At 57.3% G+C, this 17,376-nt stretch overlaps 1 protein-coding gene across 7 annotated transcripts; it reads right to left on the minus strand.

Moving 5' to 3' along the window:
• Window positions 1-32: 32 nt before the first annotated feature.
• Egfl7 (EGF like domain multiple 7) lies at window positions 33-12,059 on the minus strand. 7 transcript variants are annotated; one of them, XM_037204670.1, is made up of 10 exons: window positions 11,831-12,054; window positions 7,117-7,207; window positions 3,653-3,774; window positions 3,343-3,459; window positions 2,367-2,482; window positions 2,090-2,185; window positions 1,773-1,937; window positions 1,059-1,123; window positions 434-596; window positions 33-317 (listed from the first exon to the last, which is right to left on the minus strand). In XM_037204670.1, exons 3-10 carry the CDS (start codon window positions 3,730-3,732, stop codon window positions 295-297), a joined length of 825 nt encoding a protein of 274 aa, XP_037060565.1. In that variant the 5' UTR covers window positions 3,733-3,774; window positions 7,117-7,207; window positions 11,831-12,054; the 3' UTR covers window positions 33-294. The 7 variants fall into 7 exon arrangements, with proteins under 7 accessions (XP_037060565.1, XP_028724678.1, XP_037060564.1 ...); XM_028868845.2 differs by lacking the exon at window positions 11,831-12,054 and adding an exon at window positions 8,761-8,946; XM_037204669.1 differs by having other exon boundaries at window positions 33-596; window positions 11,831-12,059.
• Between the last annotated feature and the right edge of the window lie 5,317 nt (window positions 12,060-17,376).

Genomic DNA, 17,376 nt, shown 5'->3' on the forward strand with positions numbered 1-17,376 from the left:
CGCCCAGTCCCAATTCACCCACTGACAGCAACTCAAGTCCAGGCTTTATTATGACAAAGCTAGAGACAACCCCTACCCCGCCTCTGGACAGGGTGCTCTCGTACCTTTTCTGGAAAGCCCCATTGGCAGAGTCACAAGACTCACTCCCCAGGCCCAAGTCCTAGGAACCTCCTAAGAAAGAGGGACAGACAAGCAGGGCCTTCTGCTCACAGGCACCACCAGACAGCACCTGAACTCTGGCTGGAAGGGGATGTAAGGGTGGCATCTCAGCCCAACCTGGGTGGCGAGATACTATCACAGATCTTTTTTGCAAGAGCCTAGAGGAGGAGAGGAAAGAGGGTTCAAGCTTGCAGATCTGCCTGTCCCCAGTGATAGTTCCGTCCACCCCACGGGTTCCCTGGGATCTCTGTGGGTGGGGAGGTGTGGCACTCACAGGACCCCAGCTGCTCCTCCAAGAAGGAGACCTGCTCACTTAACGAATCGATGCGGTCCAGCTGCTGGAAGGAGTAGGCCAGCAGGCTGCCAGGGTCCTGGAGCCCAGGCTCTGTAGCCCGAGAGGCCAGGCTGTGCAGTGGGGCCAGCACCAACTGCAGTTTCTGTAAAGGAGGTTGTAAAAAGCCAAGGGACCCCTCTTTACCTCCATTCCGTGGGAGTGGAAGGAAGGACCAGTAGGGATTCGATAAGTTCCCTACTGAGCCGTAGCAGCGGGGGACCCTGCTTGCAAACAGAAGGAGCCCCAAGCCTAGTAGACAAAGGTGTATGACATGCCCACAACCTAGCTAAAAGGTCTCGGGACCCCAGAGACAAGCTAGGAGAGTCATGGGGCCTGTGGTCTGATGAGACTTATCAGAGTCCTTGTATAATAGCCTAAGTGGGCTCTGAACTGTTCCTCCCAGCCTGGGGACTCCCACACAGTACTGCCTGGCAGAGTAAGAAAGCCAGAATCCCTATAACCCTTCCCCATAAAACCCCCAACCACCCCACGGTTTGGGACCACAGTCTCTGGAGACTGTGGGGCCTGTGGACACCAGCCAGACCCACTCCCAACCAAGCCTCACCTGCTCCAGCACATCAACCCGGGACTGCAGCCTGTGCACCTGCTCCCTCACCATGCTGTCCACGCCTGGGGGCAGATCCAAGTGCCAGTCAGGGGTGTTTCCTGCCCCCACCATGCCTTAGGAAGACCTATGTCCCACAGTTGTGGGAGCGGAGCCTGGAGATGCACAGCCTCTGGAAGTTGCTGTTGGTCCCAGGCCCTATCAAAGCGCACAGCTCAGAGTGGCCCCTGACCGCCCCTGGGTGCCGAGGTCTTGGGTCTTGCACGCCGACGGTGGTCCTTACCCAGGTCCGGTGCACTCCTGGCGCTGGGCTGCTGACAGCGCATTATTACTCACGGTACGAGTTTGAAGTGTCACAGCGCGTACCAAAAGTAATAATGTGCTGTCACCGGCAAAGACACGGTGTCTCCAGGCTGCCAGACTTCGGGTGAGGCTCTTTTTCACTCAACTGGCTGAGATGAGGCTCCAGGTATACCTTACCTCCCCACACCACCTTCCAGAAACCTCTTCAGGTTCAGAAAAAAACCCTTCTTCCCAGACAAAGAACCTCCCTCCAGCCCAGGATGTCTGGGCTCAGCCCTCTCAGCATAGTGCTGACCTCCACCCAGGGCTAGCTGCCCTCTGTGTCCCCTCTGCTCAGCTCAACTACAGAGCAGAGCTCACAACCCAACAACCACCCAAGTCGGTCACAGCAGGGCGGACAGGTAAGATTACCTGTTGAGGGGTTTGGGGCCACCAGGGGGGGCCCCTCCTTGGGCAGACAGTACCTCCCATCTGCAGATGGGCTCTGCCCCTCCCAGCACTGGCACCAGTAACTGCCCACAGTATTGACACAGCGCTGGGGACAAACGGCCTCTCCGGTACTGCATTCATCCACATCTGTAGGAAGCGAAGGTGTCAAGCTAGTGGTGTCTACAGAGGCAAGGCCCTGGCCGCAGACCCCTGTGAAGACCCACCTATCACTGAAAACCAACTTCAATCAATATACAGGGCACCAAAAAGACCTCTCCTTCAAGAAGAGTGGTGCTTACCTATGTGGCAAGTATCTCCCTGCCATCCCACAGGGCAGCGGCAGTGGCCCGGGCGGATGCATCTCCCTCCATTCCCACACGGAGGCTGGCATATTGCTGTGGGTAGGAGAGGCCTGTCTGTCACCAACTCAGGAGGGTCCCCAGAGCCCTGTGACAGCCAGGAAGGGTTGCCCTGCAGTGAGGATGCACTGCTTGGGGGATAGAAGGCAGCTGGGCCTCTGCTGGGCAGTTGGAAAGTGGGGAGTCTCACATCAGACACAGTGCACACTGCCCTCACCTGCTCCACAAGCGCCGGGGAGCCCGCTGGTCCTCTTCCAACCAGGGCAGCAGGCATAGCGAGGCCTGGTGGGAGTCGGCCCGGGGCTGCGGCGATAGGCAGTCCGGTAGATGGTTCTGAGGTGAATAAGGGTAGTTCAGAGGGGTCCAACATGGGGTGACCCAGGCCAGGCCTTCCTTAGGTAGGATATACCCTGCCCACCTCATCTGCTTGTGGATACCTAGCCAGCATCACTTCCAGGGTCTCAAAGGTTCCCTTCCCAAGGCCCAGCTCGCTTGGCACAGACAGGATCAGCACACAAGCTTGTGTGTGCCACTCAATCCACCCAGCTTCTTATGACAGACACAGGCCCAGGGAGTAGTGCAGGGCTAGCCCCTCCTGCAGTGGTTACTTCAGAGCTGGCTGAAGTCTGGCTTGCTTTCCTTCCCTGGGCTAAAGCTGCTCTCCACCTGCAGCACTCCCGTAACTTTGAAGGTTCAGGAGTCTCTGGAATCTGGCATCTTGAGCACCTAGGCTTTTCTCAGGTGTTTCTAGGCAGGGAAGAGGCTGAGCTCCCCACATCAGAACAAGGACCGGCCTTCTTGGCTGTGTCCTGTGCTGCTCAGACTGTCCTGTTAGCCTGACGGGACATTGGATTGTCCACATGGGCACTGTCCCTATGGATGAGGACTTCTAGCTAGCAATGGTGGGAAGGAAGGAGTAAACTCTCTGAAAGAAGAGGGGTACCAATGTGATGAGAAGCCCCTATACAATGGGGGGTGCCCTTTGAGGTGACATCCTCTCAGGGGACAATGCTGGGCATGATTACTCAGCATCCTTGAGTACCGGCCTCCAAAGCCGAGAGGCCACCTTGATCCCTGATGTCAAGAATGCCTCACTGCTTTGGCTTCAGCTCCTCAGCTCAGGGTGAGGCAGGCTCTTGGGCTCCAAGGATTGCTTCTGCTTGGCAATGGTGGGGTGGGCAGTGGGCACTCACCGGTAAGTGCTGCAGGCTCGGTGTCCATCGCAAGTGGTGAGGAAAGGCTGGTACACACGCTGCACATAGGACTCCAAGACAGAGCCTCCGGAAACCCCCACGGCACACACTCTGCGGCTATAGGGATGGGGTCAGCAGGGGGTCCAGAGGCGGGACTCTCCCAGCCCAGGGGGCTTCCCAACGTTGCTGGGAGCAGGATCTTCAGCCGGAGCCCACAGGGAATTATCTCCAAGTCTTAGGGCCCACCTTGGGCAGGGTTAAGGGGCTCTGAACATGACCCCAGCAGCCCAAGACCCAAGCCCTTGCTCACCTGGGCCTGTAGACATGCTCAGTACCACCGGCCGCCAACACTAGGCACCATGCCACAAGCAGCTCCAGGGAGCCCCACATGGTCTGCGTCTCTAAGTGGGGTAGCCTTCTTCTTTTGGTAGCCTAAGGGAAAAGGTTGGGTCCCGTCGATCCCCTATGGAAACCCCAGCCCAGGCTTCCAGTGGAGTCTGTACCCACTTGTTGGGTGCTGAGGCCACCACTACCCCAGAAGATAGCATCCAAGAGTAGTGCCAGCTCTCTCCAGCCTCTGGCTCATCTCTGCCAGTGAAACTGGCCCCTCACCAAACACAGAGAGCTAGGCCTCTGTGATCGGGACTCCTGAGGCAGGAGGAACCTGAATGCTGCTAGGGTCAGGGGCAAAACCCAGAGGGCAGCCGAGGCTCTGGGTGGTGCCTGGGCAGTCAAGCCAGTCCTCCCCGGCCCCAGGCTGGATTGAGGGCTTTCCTGTATCTTCCCCCATCTGAAACAGAATGCTGTGGATGGAGCTGAGACCAACACAGCAGGGAACTCTGGACTTGGGCTGGTCAAATGCTCAGCAAGCCTGCAAGGCACTGCGGATTTCATAATGTACAGATGTCGGCTACCTGCAGGTGTGCATGTTCCGACCAGCAGGGGGGGGGTCAACAGCTTGCAGGGGATACCTCTCTTGGACTTGAGTATGCGTATAAATACCTCCCAGCTGCCAGGGCAGAGGTCCTATTGTATTCACGCCTGGGGCATGGTGGACTTTGGAGCCCATCTCCAGCCTTCTTCTGGCTGTGTGTGAGGGAGCAGGAAGGATGAGGAATGTGAGAAACCCCAACCCAGGTTTAATGGTCTGTGGCAATGCCAAAGGGGCTGAGTCAGACCCATGCAAAGGGGAGTGACAGCTGTCCCACTGTCCTGCACAGAGTCAAGAGTGGGAGGCTGGCAGGGCTCCACCCAGGGTTCTTCTTGGTGCTTCCTAAAGGGGCAGCTCCCTACTCCCCAGACTCTGCACAGCCCTACAGACCCCCTACCTGAAAGGAACAGGCCAGGAGACAGGTGTAAAGGAGCCTGGGGCAATCCGCTTCTACGAGACTCAATTTTCTCAGACACCACTAGGATATCTGAGGTCCCTCTGTCTCCATCAGTGCATCCAGCAGTAAACAGTGATGGCATTAAATGGTCACTGAGCTCTGGCTGCTGGCCCAGCCCCTACTCAAGGGGAGAGTAAGCCCCTGACTCCTCAGGGATACTCAGTCAACTCAGTCCTGCACCACATCATAGGCAGGAAGGTGATAGGGAGCCTCCTGCCTGTACCCCCTATCCGTTGAAGGAGGGCAGAGAGCTTTGAGATGAGTCATTGAGACTTAATGTGGGGGCAAGAAGACCATAGGGGAATATCCAGGCAGGAGTGTGTCCTGCGGTCTATCTGAGCTGACTCAGGAAAATTAACCCCGAAGGGAGGGCACCCTCAGGATGGCATTACCATGCCAAGCAAAAATCAGGTGGCCCTGAGGAATGGTACCTAGAAAGAGATATAAACCAGCATATGACGCAGGCAAGGGGGTGTCAGAAGTTGGCAATCCCTGTGTGCCTAGCCCCTGGGGCCTGGAGGGTTCCTCTCCTGAGGTCATTGCCCCCACAAATCTTAGTCCACAGCACCTTCTTCGGAATAGGCTGTCTAGAAAGGGGGCTGTGTTTTCAAACAGGAGAAGCAATTTTTGAAAAGTCATGTTTTGCCTGAGGCCAGCACAACACTGGGCCGGCAGCTCATTTCCTTTGTTGTTCAGCCACTAGGTGCCCCCAGCCACGCATCAGGCACAGGCTGTGGTGTGGCCTTCAAGTTGACAAGTAATCATGAACCCTCAAGTTATCACCATGGGCCCTAGCAGCCATCTCCCCTCTCCACCTACCGCTCACCAGCCCCCAATGGGGGAGACCGGTTCGGCAGAGGAGGAGCCTGGACACTGTAGGGAGAGGGCCCTGGGTCCCTTTGCTGCGGGACAAGTGTCTGGACATCAGCGCCCACGGATTGGTGTGGAGAGACCAGACAGGCATGGTGACCAGACGGACTGGTCTGGTCTGGTGGGGGATTCCTCTCCACGGCCTGGCTCCTGCCCCTTTCCAGGCTCCATGGCGGTAGGGGGAGAGTGTGAACCCCCCCCCTCCCCAGGACTATCTGGCTGAGCTGTGCTGGGGAGGGGGAGGGTGGGCTGCTGCGACCATGGTGGAGGTCGTATGGCCAGGATGAGTAAGGGGAGAGGTGCCTCGGCAGCCAGCAGGGGTCGCCATTGCTCAAGGCCGCTGGCTCATTTTTCCCCGGCGGCTTCAGGACCCAGGCTGGGGCTTGGGGTCCGTACGGGGCCCAGCCACAGCCCCCGCGCGCTCACCTCTCGGGTCCCTGCGATCGCTCAGTGTCGCCTGGGTGGCCAACTCTAAGCTTGGCACCCGACAGTCCCGCTCACCCCAGACCCTCCCGGGCTGCCTCCATACCCCTGCCCCCAGCGCCCCGGCCCCCGGCTCCCTCCGCACTCACCGCGCGGTCCGGGGCGCGCACGCGCCACCGCCGCCGCCGCGCCGTGGGGGGCCCCCCCGAGTCCCGCCCCGCCCCGCCCTCGTCCCCGCCCCACCTGAAGCCTGAGCTGGAGCCCTACCCCCTCCTCATGGGCTCTCCCGCTCTGTCCGATCCCATTTTGCAGATGGGGAAACTGAGCCTCAGCAGCGGAGACTCCCAAGAGCTTTGTAGCGAGTAAACCATACACTGGTGGTCTAGATGCGACCTCTGAGTGCTGCCGCTTCTTGCATCCTGACTGTCCCCAGCTCTGCAGCAGGATCGTGTGACTGCTGGGGACACAGGACTAAACAAGTTCTAGGAGTCAAGAGGTTGTGAATGTGGCTCCCACAAGGATTCGGCTAACTCTCGAGCCTCCTGACTGATGCTTGCTCCTGGGTGGTATTAAAAGACAACAGCTGACCAGGCAACTAGATGCCAGGCCAGAGGTGAAGTCAGACTGGCCCTGCAGACATGTAAAGGGTGGGCATCATGACACACCCAGCCCCAATACTAGACAGAGACCACTGGGCAAAGCCCAGATGAGAACTAGGTGTGACCACCAGCCTCCTTGGCAGCCACCGGCCTTTACATAGGGAGACCTGCCAGGGACCTCTCCTGACAGCCCTTGGCCACTTTGGTTGGTTGTCGCTGCCTTGTTTGAGACAGTCAGGGCCACCCCTGGTGCTCCTCCTATGAGCTGACAGACACCACCACCCAACCCCCACCCCAGACTTCTGGGTTAGTCATCTTTCCTCTCTCCCAGGCTCCATTTCTGAATTTGTTCTGGGATTGTCCTGGCTCTTAAGGTGCATGAGCCTTGTCAATTTCTCCAACCGCAGCCATGTCTTGGCTAACACATGTTCCTGTGCATGCTCCTGCAAGGCAGGACTCCTGACTGCTGTCCAGAAGGCTTGCTGGGGGCTCACCTGTGGTCCGGCCTTTAGTCATCCCCTGGGTACTGGTGGCAGATGTCCTTATGAGCAGATGGAACAGCCTGCGTCTTGCTGCTGCTGGAGGCTGTGGGTCAGAGATGGAGCGTGAACTGGGGCTTTGCTTACTCTCCTATCCAGGGCCTGGGAAGAAGCTTGGAGTCCAGGCTTCCTTCCATACAGCTATGGTATTTCAACCTGCTCTCGACCTACAGACCCCCTCCGTTTACTCATCATGTCCCAGGTTGATCTGGCCTAGATCTGCTGGCAGAAACAGCCATTGACCACAGAAACCACAGCATGCCCTAGCTAGGGATAGGCTTGACCTGCCCGGCTCCCCACCATCTGTCAAATGTGACTTCTGCCTCCATCCCTGAGCTCCCTAAAGACAGGTGGAAACTCTGCTGAGTAGAACTGATGTCTCCCTCCCCTCATGAAGCCGAGTGCCGTGTGCAGAGCCTATACACTAACAAGAAAGGCCCAGCAGCTCAGAGCTCAGGCCTGACCCACCTTGGTTGGTGATAGGAGCCACTGGAGGGGAGGGGCTCCTGAACAAGCCCTCGCTTCTGTTCAGTGGCTACCACCCTGAACTAGAAATCCTCCTGGCAAATGAATCTGTACCTATTGTCGTAAATGGGGTTCCTGGGTCTCCTGGCCCCCTCAGCTCATGCAAGGCACTTGTCCTTCAGTCTCAGCAGTAAAGAGCTGCACCTGATGCTCTGAGGGGGAGAGCATCCTGCACAGCCTTTACCCTCACCCCCTTTTGGTTCCTGGAGCTGTGATCCTTGCTTCTCTTTCCACTCAGGTAGCTTTCACTGATCTCTGCCTTCACCTGGGCCGAGACCTAACCATCTTCTAGTCTGAAAAAAGGTATGCTTCCCAGAGATGCCATTGGAGCGAGGCTCCAAGAGGCCCCACTGTGGTTTGGGGGCCTGGGAACAGGGTGCAGGGACTAGAGAGAGGCAGCACAAGAGGCTTCACCAGGAGCCAAGATGGACCGATGACTCAGGTGACCCCAACTGCACCTCATGAAGCTGTCCCTAAGCCTGAAGCCCAAAAGAGATGGGGTTCAGCCTTAGCCCCATGTTCTGTGCCCCTCGGTGGGTGCGCATGGCTCAGCCAGGTTACAAACGTGGCTTTAGGGTTCCCACTCTAGGGGCTGATTTCCTGGCCAGCACCCCCATTCTCCAGGAATGCTCATTTACTACTAATGACAAGCTTAGGAGCCCCCAGCCCTGTCTCAGAAGAGCAGAGGACATAAGCCTTGACCAGAGGGTCCTGCTGGGCTGAGCTCTGACGCCTACCCAGGGGATCCTCCAAAGAGAAAGAGTGGGGCCAGGAGGTAGGTGGGTTGGGCACCATGCTGCTCTCAGCTTCTCCTTTCAGGGGTTGGTTCCATGCTGCTAGACATCTAGGGGTGAGGTGTGGAGTCATGCCTGAGCCACCCCCAACAAGTGCCAGGCCAGCAGACCCTAAGGTCTCCTCCGCTCACAGATAGGAATGGCTCACAGTGAGGACAGCATACCTCACAGTTGAGCAGACCCAGACCTGGCTGACGGGTGCTGCAGCCCTCTCATGGGTCCTGGGGCACTCGGGGGCCCCCTCCACCCGCTCTCTACCCTGCAGGGCCATCCTGCATACCTGATGCCGCCCAGGCCTGGCCGTGGCCATCTCTGCTGCCTCCATGAGCCACCCTGCCCTTCAAGGGAGCTTCTGCTGCCCACGACCCCTCTTCAGGTCTGCCCGCCTGTCCTGTCAGCTTCAGCCTTCCTCAGGGCCTGCACAGCAGCCTGCTGGTGCACAGAGGCTCCTCCCGGGTAAGGAAGGGTGGCTTTTTATGCTCCATCCCGTGTAAATCGGGATTGGGATGGGCCCTTCCCTCCGGACTTCCTGTGTGTGTTCTCTGCTGATAACAGGGATCCGTCAGTGAACAAACAGGAGGCCAAGGGGCTAAGGGGGGCATTAAGGGAGGGGGGCTGACCACACTGTGGGGGAGGGGGTTGTTGTTCCCCTGGGACTCCAGGGTCTAGCCCTGAAGCAGCCAGAGACCCAGCCTGTGTTCAGGGACAACCTGGTTGGTGACAGTATGAAACAGAAGGTGTGACCAGGTCCTTCCCATTCCACAAGACTACATCCATGAGAATGACAGAAGGGGTCTTCTACCTCTTTGGGACACAGGACCTAGCATCCTCCTAAATGTGTGTGACACCATATAGGGACCTGAAAGGGGAAGCCTGCCCCACTGTGACCAGGGACTGGTGCTGGTGGTACGCAGTTGGATGGGAACCAGGGGTGGGCAGGACAGGACAGATGGTCTGAGAATAGCTTGTTCTGAGGGTCTCAAGGCCCAGGACTAGGGCAAATGCCAGCTCAAAGTCAGCTCAGACTCTTCCCGGAGAGCTGCCCAGGCTGACAGTGAGCCCCCCCCCCCTGCCCCCGACTGCAGAGGTGTGCAGGTAGAGCTGAAAGCCTCCAGGACCAGTTGGCACAGGCACTCTGGGATGACTATGCCTATGGCCTGAGGGAGCAAAGGATGCTCTTAGCCTTTCCTCCCTTCCCTTAGCCCCAGCAGGCTGTGAGAGGGAAAGGTCTTTTTGTTGTTGTTGTTGTTGTTGTTTGAGACAGGGTTTCTCTGTGTAGTTTTGGTGCCTGTCCTGGATCTCGCTCTGTAGACCAGGCTGGCTCTGCCTCCCGAGTGCTGGGATTAAAGGTGTGCGCCACCACTGCCCGGCTCAGGGAGAGGTCTTTCAGTGGCAAAAGTGGGGCTTTGTAATTGCCTAGGGTCCCGGTTCCCAGTGTGACACTCAACAGTGGGAGACTCGGGCCAGACGTCCTATGGACGAGGATGGGAGGGCAGCAGTACCAAGGACTGGGTAGCTACCAAGAACATGCACAGACCTCAGTAACTGAGGGCACCCAGAGTAGAATTTCTCCACCCATGGCTGTCCTTATGGTACCAGCCTTCCTTGGCTCAGCCTGCCCGATGATGCCTGGGGCATCTCCTTTCGGTGCCCTACCTCTCTCCCACCCCACCGAGCTGGACAACTTGGGCTAGGATGGAGGTGGGGCAGCCTGGGAGCTTCTGGTGGAGTGCTGAGTGAGGTGCTGCCCCCACCCTATTGTTTTCAGCTTCACATCATCAGCACCCTCCCTCTAACATGGCCAGGGGAGGAGACTGCTGCAGGCCTCAGCCTGTGGGCAGGGAACGGGGCTCCAGCCAATTAGGATAGTACACTTTTTTTTTTTTTTTCCCAGAGCTCAGTTTCCCCATTTGTCCCAAGGCATGGGAGAGGTGTTGGTCAACAGAGTCATGATGGATGAAGGGGCTCATGGCATCCAAATGTTGTTGGCCTGAGTGTCTAGAGATAGCTTTTAGACGGTATTCTTGCCCTAAACGCAGACCTGATAGGTGGAGGCCCCATCCCTAACTTCAGGCACACACACTGGCCACACCCTCAGCCCTTTGTTGCCTTGCTCCACTTGGCCTTTGTTTCCACCCAAGGGCTCACACTGTCCACAAGGGCCAGGGTATCCCACCAGCAGTGGGAGCCAGGTCCTAGAGATACCCCGCTCATGTCACCTGGGCCTGCCTCTCTGTCCCAGCTCGACTACTGAGCCATCTGCCTTCCCCTCATTCACAGAAGGATCAGCAAACACTGGACTGGCTAGATTCAGATCCTTTCATGGACTGAAAGGGAAACTGAGGCTCAAAGAGGGAAGGGACTTGGCTGGGTGAGCAGTGAGGTGGAGCAGAGCTGAAACAGGTTAGCTCAGGAGCGGCACCCTTCTTCCCTCAGGGAGCTCAAGTCAGCCTGGGAAAACAGTCCTCAGACGTGGCTGTGCCAACGATGGCTGAGGGATGCAGAGCTGTGGTCCACCCTCCCACCGGTGCTCGGTGCCTAGGAAAACTGCCGAACTTCCAGGTGCGGAACGAGGACTCCAAACCAGAGCCCCGAGGGTCTGCCTATGGAGACCTGTGAAAGACTGCAAACCAGTGTGGGTAGCCATGCCAATCAGCTGCCCGTGTGTCTGCGTTCCTCTCCTGATGACTCTGTCTCCTCGGCCCCAACCTGGCCAAGACTGAGACATACCCAAGAAAAGAGATCCTTGGTTCAGAGCCTCAGCATGCTGGCCTGCCCCACACTGTCACCCGAATCTCATCATGGGACCTGACTCACAGACATCCCTCAACAGAGACAGATACAAAGGCAGACCGGAGTCTCACCTTGACACTGGGCGTGTCGGGGACAGAAGAAGGAGGGACCATCAGGGGAGGAGGAGGAGCTGGCTGATGGGCCCCTGGAGGTGCTCAGGGACTCCCCACCCCACCCCTGAAGTACCTACCGTTTCAGGCCCTCTTCTCACTGGTGGAACTTATTTATAGTCATTGCACGTTGGAAGGACCCAGGGGCACCTCCTACTCAGGTCTGCCATCACCCATTGCCACTAGGGCACCCCACATACAGCGCACCCCCCCCCATCTCCCACAACTCCTACTGACTGGAGACCAGATGGGCATGGCCCATATCTGGACCTGAAGCTCTGGGCCAGGAGTCCCGCCCTGATTAAAGTGTCACTGAAGGCAGAAACTGCTGCAGTCAGGAAACTACTCCCCACACCGTGCCTCAGTTTCCCCATGTATCGCAACTACCTTCTTAGCCTATCTGCCGATGCCCTGAGGTTGATGGTTAAAGGAACATGGTTGCCTTACCTTCCCACAGGCCAGGTAGGGTGCAGGGACAGAGGCTGAAGAGAGCCCCCCTGGTCTCCCAGGACTCTCCTTGGACCCCTCACCGCTGAATGTCTGGCCTCTGCAGCCCCAGGAGAGGGAGGACCTAGGTCCCGGCAGAGGCCTGCGTGGGCATCTTGGACAGTACAAGGCCGAGGGGCAGCAAGGCCCAGATGTATGAGCCAGCAGCACTTCAGGAAGGAAAGACCAACACACTGCAGAGCAGAAAGATGGGGCTTCCTGTTTATCTCCCAGCTTCGGTGGCTGGCCTAGGGACAGGATGGCTCTGTCAGCTAAGCCTGGGCCCAACTTCCCATCCAAGGATGCGCCTGCCCGAATGACCAGTCCTCACTGAGGACTGAAAAGGACATGACTGGGTAGGATGCTGCATGGACCGGTGGGTAGCTCAGCACTGTGTTCAACAGAGGGAAGGAAGCTTACACAAACAGGAGTCCTGTGCCATGACCTGAGCTTCCACGTCCCTCCCTGCCTGCCCTATCCCTCCACCAGGCATCGTGGGTTATAGACGTCGAGTGCATCCAGCTCCCCAGGAGACGCTCTTTCTAGAGAATTCCCCCGGTCAGCTGAGGCTGCAGAAGCTCACAAATTACCCAGGAGATGAGAATGAGGACCCTGCAACCTAGAACCCAAGCATAAGCAGTGGAGGTTGCTGGGGGACACTTGGTCCTGTCTCCTCACTGCTCTCTTCCTGGAGACCACCAGGTGACCTTTGTTATGCTCTCCACTCCATGTGTAGGCCAAAGGCTGAGAGCTGTCCATGGCCTGCCTATTTGGCCCTCAAAGTGTCCCATGGCTGGGCGGTGTCCACGACCTCTCCTCATTCAGCCTCTGGTATTTCCCCATAAGCTTTGCCTCTAAAATGTACCAGGAATTGTCACCCTCCCCCTGCCACTATCCCCAGTCTGCAAGCCACCAAGGCCTTCCTGGGCCTCGGTAGGTTCATCCCAGCCCCCATCATGCTCATGTCTCATACAGCTTCACAGAGATGAAATCAGAGCATGTCTGCCTCTAAAGCTTCTCTCCACATTCAGGACAAAGTCCCATGGGTTCCTTGCGCCGGCCCTTCCGCACCCTCCAAGGAGCAGGACAGGGACAGGGGACCTTGGGGGAGCAGAAGCAGTGCAGGGCAGGTCCAGAAAGAGTAACAGCCCCAGCTGGCTGGTGGCCCCTTGACATTATAAGGTAGTGGTTTCACAGTTAGTGCGGGCATGAGCGTTTATACAAACACAGCCCTGTTGTTGCCAGTGACCCAGGCTGGAGACAGTGCCCTACTGCCACAGCTGAGGCTGCCCACTGTCCTGACCACTACAGCCCCATTTATGTCATGAGACACACAGGTGCTGTGGTCACTTGTGGCTGCTGCATCTCCCCACCTCAGGTCATGTTGCAGCCCATGGGGACATAGCCCAACGTTTACCCACATGCACTGCTACATTCCACGGGGCCTCTTTCAGAGCCCAGGCTTCTCCCAGACCAGAGCACCTGTGCATTCTCTGCACCTAGCCTGTCCTTGAGCAGTTACTGATTCCAGGAAAGGCAGGAAGCCAGTGACTGTGGGACGGGTCTCCATACAGTGTTAGGAGCGCCGGGTCCCCTCCACACCATCAGAAGGCAGCATCTACTGCTGTCATTTTAGCTGTTCTGACGAGTCTACAGTGGCAGTGTATGTTACAGCTTCAATCACCCCAGAATTCCACCCTAAGGAAAAATTCATTTCCCAAGGAGATTCTCTGGCCAGTGCTGGAGACTCAGGAGGAGCAGGCCAGAGTCCGGAACCCTGTGGCAGAAGCATTGTAAGGACACCAGGGAAGGAGAGGGGTGTCATGGACTGGGCTGTGAAGAGGTAGGGGATGTCTCTGGGTATGTTAGCTTCTTCTGGCATCTAGGCTCCTCCTACCCCAATTTGCTGAGCTTCATGGATGGGCAACCCAGCCCTTAACAACAGGGAAAAAATACTCTATCTCCAGGGTGGAAAGGGAAGTCCCCAAGAACTCGGGTCCTAGGTCACATCAATGGAAGTGGGTGTTAGGTCAGCATCCCAGCCCCCCTTTACCGCCCTCCTGTCCTCTTCTGCTCTCCCCGGTAGAGAGAGACAGCATGGGCACTCAGAAGCAGGGAGAAAGAGACGCTAGAGGAACAGTCCGGCCTGCCAGGCAGGCCCTGTGCTGCTGGCCATGTCTGGAGGGGAGGAGCTGTCTCCCTGTCCCACACCAAAGACCCAAGGGACTGTCTGTTCAAGGTCACAAAGCCTGTCACTGTAGGGTCTAGACTGCCAGGGCTGAGGCTTCCCCAGACTCTGCCAGGGTGGAATAGGGGGGACGCCTCTCTCCCTGGTGACGGCCAGTTGGCCACAGTGGTCAGAGGAGGAAGAGATCTCTGGGAAGGGATGAGTCAGTGTCCATCTTGTGGGGCTATTGTGGGCTTCCATGAAGGTTTCCCCATCTGCCAGGTCAGAGCGTGGGGAGAATCAGGAGTATTGTCGAGGATGAGGACCTTCAGGTCCACTACTATAGACCCATGGTCCCAAATTCAGAGGCTGGGTGGCGGCCCTAAGATTCCTCTTGCTTCAAGCACTCATGCTGCTCAGCTTCAAGCTGTCTGCTCTTGTTATTTTTAATATCCTTTAAAAGCTTGGGGGGTGGGGAGGCATCTGCGGCCCGCCAGAAATCTCTGTTTCCTTCGGGCCAGGAAACAGGAAGTGTGTGTGTCGGGTGATGGGGAATCAGGCCCCTGAGAACAATGGGAGCCCTGCTGAGGGGAAGGGGAACTACGTCAGGGCCTGGGTCTGCAGGAAGCCTGACCTCTCCTTCTGTGAGCCTGAGGGGCCCTGGCATAAATTTAGCTTGAGTTCTTTTCCTGAGGAAAAGCTCAAAGGCTCCACAATGGGGGCAGATGTGCAGAGACTGGTCTCAGTGCTTTGGGGGTCAGGGGTAAACTGAGGCTAGGGTGGGAGAAGAAGCTGAGGATTCTGGGTTCTGAGACATTAACTACCCTCTCGCTCCACCTCTGCGCTAGCACTTTGCCTGCCGAAATCGATCAGGGTTTCCTGGAGATGCTGCTCCCAGGCCAGCTCTGGTTCTGTCACTGTAGCAGAGCGGCCACAAGCACCATGTGTCACCTCCCAGTCCCACTTTCCTAATTCCTCAAGGATGTTGACTCTGGCTGCCATCCTGCCATGTTGACTCAGGGCTCTTGAGGGTGGGCACCACTAACTCTGGGCTCCTTGTAACACTGGTCCATAGCTCTGGCCAGCCGGGGAAAAGAGCCCATGAGGGGCCAGGCTGGGGCTCAGCAGATGGTTTCCTCTGTAGCATAACAGCTTTATCAAGAGTGTGTTCACAAACATAGTCCACCCTTTAACGTGTAAGATTCAGTGGGCTGGCGAGAATCATAGCTTGTGTGACCATTATCACAGTCAATTCACAGTATCACAGTACTGTCACTACCTCAGGAGAGCTCCAGTTGTCCTGCCAGGCCATCGCCAGCCCCCAGGTGACCCTCTGATGTATTGTCTGTCTCTAGGGACCGGCCCCCTTGGGACAGCGCTTATTGTGTCTGCCTTCTTTCCCGTTTTGTTTTGCGTTTCCTCCATGTTGTAGCGTGAATCACAGCTTCTTTCTGGTGGAACCATGTTCCGTTATGTGGCCAGAGCACACAGAGAGTGTCCATTTATCTGTGGGCCATGCCCTCCTTTAGCTGTTTTGAACCTGGTGCTATGGCTTTTCAGACCACAAATAACCCTTTGTGCCAGTGCATCTGGGCTGGGGGGTGGGGCACACACGGTCCATTGCCAGTCAGTATCTGATTCTCTTCAAGGGCTAAGCCCCAGATGTTTTCCATAGCACTACCCCATCTACTATCCACAGCCTCTGGCCAACTCCAGGGGATCTGGAGGAGCTGGTGAGGATGAGGCGCCTGGTGGGGACAATGCACCATTCCATCACTGCGTCTGCCCGTACAGGGATGTATGGGAGCTGCGGCTGCTGCTGCTGCTGCTGCTGCCACCAACACCGCTGTCACAGCTGCCACAGCCATCACTGCTGCTGATACTGTGGCCTCCTCTGGACCAGGCACAGATCTCAACCATGCCCCCCTCAACAACCCTGTAATGCTCTTGAGGCATGACGCAGCATGGGTCAGCTCCCTCACCTTGCTGTAGCGGGGGGGGGGGGCACTGAGGCTTAGAGAGGAGAAGCTGGCCTGAGACCCTGGCCTGGGGCAGGCAAAGTGAACTGGGCAGAGACTGGAGCTCCAGCATCAAGTCCACCTATAGGAGAGGTGGCCAACGGATCAAGGAACCCCAGCACCCAAAGTCCTGGTAGGATATCAGGGCTGGGTAAGTAAGCATAATGGCCCAGGAGCCGAGGCCAGAGCCCTGGCTAAGTAGACTAGGAACAGGCTCTGCTGGGCCCCAGAGCCAGCCTCCATCATACCTCCAAGGGTCAAATACATGGGATGTCCTTCTGCAGACCCCAAGGGAACAGATCCTAGCAGGGGCCTGCTGTGGGTAAGTAGACCTGGCTAGGACCTACCCCAAGGATGATTCCTGGAATTTTTGCCTTTAGGAATGTCTTCTTGTTCTGTCTCTGTACTTCAGAGCAGCTGCGCCCCGGCTGATCATGTTCTCCTTATCTCGGGTGGGAGGGCTAGACCTTGTGTGCGGACAACACCAGCTCCAATCAGGCCTGTGCTCGGTGCTCCCCTAGGGCCCTGAGAACCCCAGGTCCTTATGTAGTCTCAGTCACAACTCTGCCTTTTCTAGTCCTGTTTCTTAGTCTTAGGGAACGCCAAGCCCCATTCACCCAGTCTTTATATCACGTGGACGTTGGTACTCTCCCAACCCGCATCATGCCAGGAGGGAGCCACGGCTGAAAAAAGGCCAGTGCTTTGTGTCTACAGCCAGACAGCAGTGTACACAAAACCAGATTAGAACACAAGTCCCTGAGCCGTGTGTGGCTAACGCTGTGCTCTGCCCGCTCCAAGCTCCTGCCCCCTTATTCTAGGACTCAAGTGCTAGAATCTCAAGCCAGAAGCCTGGAGACCAGGTCTCTTCGCTGCCTCCAGCACGATTCCCTGGGCTCCCCCAGTGTCTTGTTCTTTCCCTAGTCACTTGCCTGAGAGTGACCACATGAAGATGGCCCTGGCTCTGCCAGGCAAAAGTGGAGTGCCCAGCCTTCTTAAGCCCCCGTGGCAGTCACTGTGCTAAAGGAGGACCCCCTCCCCTCAAGGCCTAGGCCATCCCCCATGGCCGCTTCTGGGCTCAGTCAGGATGTCCCCAAAGCCCCTCCTCCACTCTCACCCTTTTCTGAGGATCACAGCTTCCTGAGCCAGCTCTGGTCTGGACAATGGCCGGAAATGCCTGGCTCAGGCTGCTGGGCCAGGCACGTGTGGTTCAGGAGCTGCAGGGGCCTGGCGAGTGGGGGCTGGTGAGTGGTAGAGATGCTGGTACGTGAGTAGAGGCTGGGGAGCTGGGGTTGGAGAGTAGGTGGGGGCTAGTGAGAGAAGGT

Source organism: Peromyscus leucopus, chromosome 4 (genome assembly GCF_004664715.2).
Source record: "Peromyscus leucopus breed LL Stock chromosome 4, UCI_PerLeu_2.1, whole genome shotgun sequence".
Classification (NCBI taxonomy): Eukaryota; Metazoa; Chordata; class Mammalia; order Rodentia; family Cricetidae; genus Peromyscus; species Peromyscus leucopus.

Bases quoted from the DNA above. Each gene is read 5' to 3' on its own strand.
- Egfl7 (XM_037204669.1), bottom strand. From the start codon at position 3,732: ATGTGGGGCTCCCTGGAGCTGCTTGTGGCATGGTGCCTAGTGTTGGCG. The intron at 3,460-3,652 runs GTGAGCAAGGGC...CCATCCCTATAG, and splicing joins GAGCATGTCTACAGGCCCAG to CCGCAGAGTGTGTGCCGTGG. The intron at 597-1,058 runs GTGAGGCTTGGT...CCTCCTTTACAG, and splicing joins GGGTTGATGTGCTGGAGCAG to AAACTGCAGTTGGTGCTGGC.